A 10,087-nucleotide genomic window follows, 5' to 3' on the forward strand; every position below is an offset into this window, starting at 1 on the left:
ATGCATTACATTTTGATTTTATATTTTTCCTTTTTCCTTGTATTTTAAAAAGTAATCATCCCTAAAACTCTTTAATCATATAACTTAGAGTATATCTTCTATATTTCACAGAATTATTCTTCCTTACTATGTAGATAATCTTTGGCAAAGTACTAAACATTCTAAAACTAAATTTTACCTCCCTCATTTGGTTCCTACGGAGATTAAGTGAGAAAATATAAAGTACTCAGCACTGACCAAAAGCACTCAACAGTATAAGATACTGTTCTTCACGAAGCCAAGCATGGTGGCCCACACCTATAACCCCAGCACCTCAGAAAGCTGAGACAGGACATGACTTCAAGGTCAGCCTGGACTGCATGATGAGACCTTGTTTCAAAAACACATAAAAAGCAGAGGAGATAGGTACAATCAAAATATATTATATGCAATGAAATTCAGTACTGGATAAAGTCAATAGGCACTAATAAGAAAAGAAAAATAAATAAATCCCAAGCCTCGTCATTTGATGTTTTCTATAAAATACTGTGCTCCAGTTTCTGGGGAAAATGAATTTGTTGCATTTAAGACAAAGTGTTATCTTTACAAAGAATTTTTATAACTCAATCAATGAACTGGATAAAGAGCATGAAAACATAAGTGATCATTAACATGAAGAATACCCAATTTCAGTACCAATCAAATAAATAAAAATTAAAACAACATGCAAATTAAAAATAAATAATCAATTGCTCTTAAGGGGAAAATTATTACATCTAGCAAATATATTTAGGAAAAAATTTGGTAAAACTAAGTCAATGAAAAGTTCCTGAGACTATACATTAACCGTTAAGGATTTAGAAGCACTAGAAACTGAATCTTTCCCATAATCCTATGCAACAGCTCCCAATATTAACAAATAACGAATAAAATTAAGCCTGGAAAAAGGATACAAAAAAAACTATAGGAGGAAATGCTGGACCTTGACAATCTGACTCCACAGTACTCACATTTTGTTTTGTTTTGGTTTGGTTTTTGAGACGGAGTCTCACTATCCCAAGCTGGCCTCAAACTCCTGGTAGTCCGCCTGCCTCAGCCTCCCAAATGCTGGAATTACAGGCATGCACTAAGGTGCCTGTCCCTCGGTATTTACTTCTACCCACCACAGGGTAGCTGTCCCTGGAAGGAGAGCAACGAAGAGAAGCACGTCTACCCACATCTACATCAACTGATTCAAAAAAACCCAACTCTTTCAAAGTAAATCTTTAACCACACTTAAAATTTTTAATTACACTTTTTCATAAAAATAATAAAGCACATTCACAGAATTTGAGAAAGGAAAAAAATTACTCACAAACCTGCTCCTTAGCATAATCATTATAAATTTTGATGAGACATCTCATAAAATATTTAGACACCATGCACTACACTCAACATTTTGGCCTGCTTTTTCATTTTTGCTTCATGCAGATAGGGAGAGGCAGACAGACAGACAGGCAGATATAACACTGATTTCAGAAATACAATTTGTGAAAATATTAATAATATTATGATTCTTAATCATAAAGAATTGTATGATACGTAAATTTAGAGACACTAAAATAGCTGAAGGAGTCAGGCAGCCCCTAAATTTTGGACATCTGCATTTTCCCCAATATTTCACAGTCCTCTTTTAAACACTGTGTCAAGCCAAGCCCACAACTGGCTTGGGAAGGTAAAGAAGGGTGACAACACGCGGGTCAGGCTGGGAACTCAGCAGGACTGTGTATCAAAATAAAACTTAACATGTGGGAGATATGTATTACGATTCAATTTTTGATATGGTATATTTTTGCCAAAATTTTTTAAAATTTTAATTGTATTTTAAAACATTTAAGGTGCTGATTTTTAAATATATATTAATACGTTTAGCTAATACAAAAGTAACAAAATGATAATACCTAATATTTCAAAAATCTCCAATTATGATTGCAAGGCTTCATTCGGACCTGACTCTGCTAGTACCTGGCCTGTCGCCAGCAAAAGCACTGTTCCCAGCTCAACACCAGTGCTCTCGGCAAACACAGGATGTCTTAAAAGAGATGAGATGGAACACGGAATCTTACAAGCACATGCACATCTAAAGACACCCAAGCATTCACACTACACGTCTCAAGGACTTTGCCCACTAGGCACAAGTGTGCAGAGAACTCTGACCACTGATGCTCACTAAGATCTTCCCACCTAATGCCCCTTGCCTTCTTCCCAGTCCTAGAAAAAAGCCCACTTCCTTTGCCCTCCAGATGGGCTTTTTGCCCTCTGTCTGCCTGCACCCAGGCACAATAAATGCCACGCTGTGTTGCCTTTCCGCAGACCTGGACATCTTGCCTGGTCTCTGCCTCATGCTGTTCCTTACAAGATTAGAATTCTGGGTAAAATAAAAATTAAACATTTTAATAAAAAGAGAACTGAATTCCATGTTTTAGAAAGACATGACTGTAAACAATTCTCAGATTCTTTCTTTTGAATCTTAAATGTGGCTGAAGGGCTAAGCACAGTGATTCTCTTTATTTGGGGAGGTTGCTTGTTTGAGACAGGGTCTCGCTCTGTAGCCCACACTGGTCTGGAACTCACAGTGATCCTCTTGGCTCAGCCTCCAGAGTGCCAGGATTATAGGTGTGTGCCATCACACGTGGCCATACAGTGGGTCTCTGAAAAGACTGGAGACTGCAGTCAGCCAGGTATGTGGCACACTCTAAAACACTAGAGTACAGTAATCCAAGCACTCAAGAGGCTGAGGCAGGAGGATCACATCAAGTTCAAGGCAGCCTGGGCTACACAGTAAGTCCAAGACCAGCCTGAAGTACATTATAAGACAGAGACAGAGACAGACAGAGAGAGAGAGAGAGAGACAGACAGACAGACAGACAGACACAGAGAGAGAGAGAGAGAGAGAGAGAGAGAGAGAGAGAATTACAATCAATTACACTAAGCTGTGCACAGATCCGGGTGCGAGAGGCTGTCCGAGCTCTTCCCTCAGCAGGGAACGACCCCAGCACACACGCTTCTGCACCTCCTACCCAGTACTTATTAACAGCAGCAGCACTTTCTGGACGCTGTACTGCAGTGACCTGCAGTGCTTTCCTGATAAAGAGACCCAGAAAGCACAGTGGCACACATCAGTAATCAAGCACTCAGGGAGGCTGGGGAAGGACAACTGCAAATTCAAGCTCAGCCTGGCAATTCAACCAGCCTCTAAGTTTTAAACTGTTTTTTCAGCACTGGAGATTGAACCAAGTGCCTCTGCACTAAGCTGCATCCCTCCCCTTTCTGCATTTTTCTTAAATTTGTCTCGGCTGGCCTCCAACTTGTCACAATCCCACTGGACTAAAACCTAGTTAGCAGTTTCTTCTTTGTAAAAATTTTACTATTTGTTTCTCAGAGTTATGAAAAAAGCCATTATTAAAAAGAAAAAAGATCATCAGATGTCCCCAAAGAACAAAGGGACATGTTTCAAAGCTCCTGTAAGTAACAGTTACACAGGGGTCACTTGGGTGAGAAGCATGAGTCAGAAGCCCAGCACCTGGAGAGGTTTCGCCTCCTGACTCAGCCTAACTCAAGGCTGGGGAAGAAGTGCACGTGGGCAGCACAGCCAAGGCCCACACGCACCCTGACCACTCCTCATAGTTCCGTCGTCTGCCCAGACCAGGGGACACCAGAACCAGAAAGAAGTGATGTAACTGTTCAGATACACAGTCCTCGTGGTATTTGCACAAGAAGTACAGAATTAGGAGAACAACTCTCAGGCCTTGCTACTTAATGAGAGCACGAGGTCTTCAAATCAAAGTCCCCAACAGCTGTGAAAACCCTGTGCTTCTCCAGGGCTGGCTGGAAAGGAGAAGAGGGAATCACACGTTCTGGCTGACACACACACGTCACTCGTGTTCCCGAGTGGGAAAGACTAAATCCCAAAATGCCAGAGATAGTACGTACTCCTCTTCCCTTGGCAACCCGTAACTGGAACCAGAAGGCTGAGCAACACAGAGCCATGTGCTCTCCAAGAGGGACTGAGCATCAGAATCACACGGGATGTTTCAAAACGCACAACTCTGATGCCAGGCATGGCAGTGCACCTGTAATCCCAGCACACCGGAGGCTGAGGCAGGCGGATGGTGTGAGCTCAAGGCCAGCCTGAGTGGCCTTTGTCATATGCAACTACTGCTGTTGATGTCCTGGCTCCACAGTGATGATGGGAGCTTCATGAAGGTCCAGATTGTCATGTGTTTCAATATCCTCAGTATCTAATACTACCCCTGATGGCATCCAATACATGGTTGTCAAAAAAATGAGTAACCAATCCAAAGGCATAGGTTTCTCTAACTAGTTCTTTTCAACTTTGTGAATTTACGTAACTTCTCTAAGACTTGGTTTGCTCAAAATATAGACTGACCTAGACAGAATCTCATTAAAAAAAAAAAAACATAGAAATCCCCCCTTAATTACAGGGAGTCCATTCCAAAACCCCCAAGGGACCCCCTAGATGGTGCTGAACCTACAGAGTCTGAGTTTCTCCCTCCACGTATCTCAGTTACCATCCTCCTTCCCGAGACGGAATACCCAACACTCAGCGTTAAAGGAGGAAATGTTTATTTGCCTTACGGTTCCTAGAGGTTACAGTCCATTGTCAGCTGGCTCCAAGGTAGGGTGGCACATGACAGAGAAACAGGTCATGGCGGCCAGAGGTAGCAAAGTAACAAGCACCTGAAGAGGGTCTTTCTGCCCCCTTTATCTTATCCGGGTTACTTAGGACAGGGAGCACACACACCTTTAATCCAAGTGCCCTTGATCCTAGCATGGCACCAGGAATAAATTCCAGCTTCACGCTCTAGATCCAGCTGAAAAGACCCAGCTATGACCCCATGAGGCTTTGAGGGGACATCTAGACACAAGCCGTACCAATATGCATACTCACAATAAGGTTCACTGCATAAGTCAGGGGCAGATGGGGAGGAGACCAGGGAAGTGACAAGACAAGAGGAGGAGGAGGGGAGTAAAATGGTCAAGATGCAGTAAGTATTTGGCCAGTTCCCCGAGTCAACTGTGATGCTTACGTATTCCAAACATACATAAGCACTACATATAAAAGTTTCAGGATTTATAAGAGTTCTACATCCACTGTTATATTAACGAATTAAACATGAAGATACAAAATAATTCAGGCACAGTAAGAAACTGCAATGATGACAACACAGAATAATTATAAATAGAACAAAGTGGGCCATCGTTAAGTAAACAAGGGGGTTCGTCCAACACAAGCTCCGCAGTACCATCACCATCCATCTAGCTGGCCCCAAGGGACCAGGGACGGAAGGAAGTTGCAGCAAGCTCCGGGTAAGTAAAGAGGCTCAAGGGACTGCAGACAGCCACGTTGAATGCACATGTATTTACGGTATCGATGCCTTTATTTTCCTATTTACAAGCAACCTGGATAATAGGCAAGTTAGTGGGGGTCACTCCAAACATCACACAAGAAACAGTTTTTATAATGACGTGATGTTCAAGGTTAGGCATTTATGTAGTTCCAACAGGATTTCAAGCAAACAAGTGTTTCTCTAAAGTTTGAGGACAGAGCCTCCAAGGATTTGGTTGGATCATTAAGTGCATGTTAGGTACAAGTTTAGCTGCTCTTAACACTGGCCTATAGCGCCCCAAGAGGAAGGGAAAGCACCTATCATGGTCCCCCAGGGATCCACTCACCAGCAAGGCACCCACAGATCTCCAACAGCCAGTCAACACTCTTATACAGGCAGCTACTGCTGAAATTAGCAGCGGCTCGGAAGAAGTGAAGGCAAGTGTGATGGGCCGTGACCTGATCAGCCCACTATGTTCAGGCCCAGCCCACAGAACGACCTGGCCCAAATTCCGCTAAACACAACTTAATCCTATCTGCAATAGCTCTAATGACACAGGATCAACGGATATGCTGAATACTAACAACCTAAGCTCAAAAACATGGCATGTATTTAAACTAAAATAATTTATTAAGGAAACTACAATTTACTACTCGTGGCTTGTGAATACTTACTTAATGAAGCACTTACCTTCATAAGCATCTTCAATATCTATAGTGGCGAATGGCAGGCTGATGAGAGAATCCACAGCACTGGCAGTAGAGGTCTCTGTCACTTCCTCCCCTCCGGATGCACTGTCACACATGCTGGAACTCAGTAGCCCTTTAACACAGCCAGAAAGGAAACACGCATCCTTAACTTGCTATTCTTGAAAATTCATATCCAAAACCAAAACAGTTCAGCTCACCAGATTCTACCTCAGCATCTAGCAGAAAGCATTCTTCCATAGTTATGTAAGCAGTAAGCAGTCCTTATACCATTTCCTAAGTGGATTTCCTAAGTGCATTTCTATGTTAACCAACAAGTTTCTAAAACTTGAGTCATATTCCTAACATACAGCAACTCGAAGTTAACTGCAGGCAGAGTCAGTCAACAATCCTTGGCATTTTTTTTTTTTTACAGTTAGTGTTCCTTCATTCTAAAACTACCGTTTTTTTTCTGGACGTGGTGGTGCACACCTGTAGTCCCAACACTCAAGAGGCTGAGGCAGAAGGACTGCAGCAAGTTTGAGGCAAGCCTGGGCTACACAGCAAGACCCTGCATGAAAAAAACAAAACTAACTAAATAAAACTGCATTTTTGACATATCTTTTGAAAATGAACAAACGAGGTTTAATCTTTTTGGTTTATTCTTAATAATATTTTAATATTATTTAATAATATATTTATAATAATATATTTAGTAATATATTTTAATATTACTTATGCATCTCATTTGTTGATTTTTCTCCATAATGACTTTTAAGTTGTTTTTCTCCCTCCTTACATGTAACAGTGAGAATTCAGTTAAATATGGTATACACGGCTCTAACTGTCCATTTCTGGGAATTCAGTGTAAGAATCAAAAGGCCTTACACTTTCTGTAACAGGTCTCCCACGGTCACACGCTAATGTGAATTCACTGTGCACAGTTGGTCCCTGCTTTGTTAGGGGTGGGAAAAATCACATCTTGGGAACCAAGTAAACCACCAAAGAGCTCACTGCTAAGTGGATCGGTCGGCAGCCTCCACTGACAGATGCAAGTGTCACCTGACTCAGGCTGATCAGGTTCCTCAGGTATTTATGTGATTTTTACTCCATCTATTCACTAAAAACTAACCTATTTCTAAGCTATTAGAGAAATCACTGGTTTCCTTTTGGTGTAGTTCTCTATTTTTGAATGCAACACCTGAAAAACACATTCCATTAAGAAAATGGCTCACAGCATACACTACCGTAACTATCGAATGAGGTCACATTTAACATGTGTGCCAAAAATGTGAATGTTACTGCAGTTTGAGTCATCTCTACTGTTAACATACACACTTGTCTTCTGGATAAAAGGAAAGAGCAGTAGCAAAACTTTTTTTAAAATCAATCAAGTTCAACGTTAAAATAATAATCCATTCTTAATGGTTTTTTAGTTTTGTTTTGTTTTGAGACAGGGTCTTGTTATGCAGTTGAGACCGGCCTCGAACTCATGGTGATTCTCCTGCCTCAGCCTCAAGACTGCTGGGATTACAGGTGTGTGTCACCACGCCCAGGGTTTATTTCATTTTTTTTTTTGTACCAGGAATGGAACTCAAGATTTCGTGCTTGCCAGGCAGGAGCTTATACCACTGAGCTGGGCAAAATAAAGTGGCCCATTTAACAGAGTCACATATTCTCAATACTGGCCTAAGTGGTCAATGCTAGCTCTGTAATCCCTGCATCACTTGAAACTACAGTTCGTGCATGGCTCACGATAGTTGAATTTAGGTCTTTTCAGCCTTGCAAAGCAACAAAAGCAACGTGCATCCAGCAGAAACCACATTTGGGATTTTGAATTCTGACTTTTTTCTGGGTGGGCGAGAGTAAATGAGAGGCAGAGCCATCCCATAGTTATCCATCCGCAACCCACAGCTTTCAGGCAGGGAAGAGCTAAAGGAAATCCCAGCACTCTGGGAGGCCGGCGCTACACTGTGAGTTCAAGGGCAGCCAAAACTAAGTCTCCAAAAACCAACCAACCCAAAGCGTCTCCCTCTTCTCTTCAGCAAATCCCCGCTGCTCACATTATAAATGCAGCTCCGAAAGGTACACCACCCCACGGGCCCCCGCCTCCCGCTTGCCTGACCACTGCAAACCTCCTCGCCCTAGGTAACGCCTATGGCCTGGCCCCTTTCAACGTCCTTTCGCCTCCCCGGTGTTAAAGCGTGAGACTCCCGCAGGAGAGCTGCGTTCCTAATGCGCCCTGGGCCCCTGCGCCAGCGCCAGCCCGGAATCCAGGACCCACACAGCTCAGCGGGAGCCAGATCCGGGGCGGTCACTCCCGACCCCGCGAGAAGTCCCGCAGGAGCGGGACGCGGGCCCGAGGGCGACAGCGGTCCTAGGAACAAAGGCGGACATTTCTGAGGGTGCTTCCCCACCCACAGCATGGGGCGCGGGCTGCCCGGGGACTGCGCGCAGGGTCAGGGCTCGGGAAGGAAACGAAAGTGAAACCCGAGGCGGGGGGTGGGGCGCCCCACTGAGGCCGGGCACCCGCGAAGCGCATCCCCGCGAGCAGCACCGGGCGCCCGCCGGGCTCCGCACCGAGGCCTCACGCGCGCGGCCCCGCCACCCGGCCCAGCCGCTCACCCGCTCCGGGGCGCTGCACGGCGGCGGCGCGGCGCGGGCACGCGGGCCGGGGGCCGGGCGCGGCGGGGGCGAGGGCGCGCCCAGGGGCGGAGGCGCGGAGACCCCCCAGCCTCAGCCCTGCGAGCAGCCGCGGCGCGCACAGACCCAGCATGGCCAGCCGCGCGCCGGAAGGGGTCGAGCGCGTCCCCGCCCCGCCCCGGGAGCGCGCCACTTCGGCCTCGCGCGCCACCTTCCGGGCCTGCCCCGACAGACGCGGAGGCCCTGGGCCTGGGTCCCCGAGCGCCAGGGCTTTAACTTTGACACAAAGCTTTGAAGCACACACGCACTGTTCTGACTGCAGACTGTGGGCAGAGGAAGAGGGGCCTGTATATGAATTAGGAGCTGTTTCACCAGCTTTCCTTTAAAACAGCTTTGGAGCAAAATCTGGAATTTTAATAATAGTTTGAGAGATAGAAATGAAATGGAACTCAACTACTGAGTCCTGCAGAATAAGATACAGATATGGGTAAAATGTGGGGGGAAAAAAAGCGATTTACTTAGCGTATCATCAGTCAGTGCTTAGTAAAGATATAGACTCAGTAAAGATATACAGATATTTCAGAATTTACAAGATTGGCTTACAGTGGCCTCCTGGTCAGGCAGGGAAGAGCGAAAAATGGGTGCGGGATCCAGGCGCAGGCCTGCAGCTCCGGTAGGGTCCCCTGCAAGTCCTAGCTGGAGGCCAGGGGTCTGCTGAAGACCAAGAGGACATCCAAGGAGAAGGGCAAGGCTTGGAGCCTCCAGAACACACTAACAACCCTTCCTCTCTGCCTTTTATACCACTCTGAGACAATCCTCCCTAGGGCGGGTCTTCTGCACCCTGACCTATGCTGAGCCAGTGTACTTGGGCGGTTCCCACTCAAAGGTCAGTTAAGTATCACTTTCTTCTTTTAAAAATAGAAAATAAAACTCCTTATGCTACCATTATTTGTTTGTTTTTGTTTTTAATGCAAACAAACCCAAAACAAGCAAAATAATGCCTGCAATCCCAGAACTCTGATGCAATGAGGCTAGACCACCACAAATTCAAACCTACCTGGGGAATTTAGCAACCCACCAAGACCCTGTCTCAAAATAACATAATCAGCCACAACAATAACCAGTTAAATAGCTCAGTAGAAAGGCCCTGGATTCAATTCTCAGACCTCAAGGCTTGAAACAAACAGACAAGAGGATGATGGCACATGCCTGTAATTCTAGTGCTCTGGGAATGTAAAGCAGATAGGATCACGAATTCCACTCAGCTTGGCGATTTAATAATTTATCAAGATCTGTCTCTAAATTAATATATGACTGGGGATGTAGCTCGGTGGGAAGGTTCTGGGTTCGAGCTTCAGTTCTACAGGAGGGAGAAGATGGGGAACAAAG

General features: G+C 44.9%; 1 protein-coding gene across 6 annotated transcripts in view; it reads right to left on the reverse strand.

The window, feature by feature from the left end:
• The window catches only part of Akap7 (A-kinase anchoring protein 7), a 115,917-nt gene extending 107,058 nt beyond the window's left edge, over window positions 1-8,859 (reverse strand). For 5 of the 6 annotated variants that reach the window (XM_063233486.1, XM_063233484.1, XM_063233487.1 and 2 more), the window contains exons 1-2: window positions 8,681-8,846; window positions 6,060-6,191 (exon numbers count right to left, since the gene is read on the reverse strand). In XM_063233486.1, the coding sequence (XP_063089556.1) occupies window positions 6,060-6,191; window positions 8,681-8,831 (283 nt within the window). In that variant the 5' untranslated portion in view covers window positions 8,832-8,846. Of the gene's footprint in view, window positions 1-6,059; window positions 6,192-8,680 lie in introns of all 6 variants that reach the window. The other variant, XM_063233488.1, reaches the window with a different exon arrangement.
• Window positions 8,860-10,087: the final 1,228 nt, after the last annotated feature.

The sequence above is a fragment of the Cavia porcellus genome, unplaced genomic scaffold (assembly GCF_034190915.1).
Source record: "Cavia porcellus strain 051 isolate PalLab524CR breed Dunkin Hartley unplaced genomic scaffold, mCavPor4.1 scaffold_22, whole genome shotgun sequence".
NCBI lineage: Eukaryota > Metazoa > Chordata > Mammalia > Rodentia > Caviidae > Cavia > Cavia porcellus.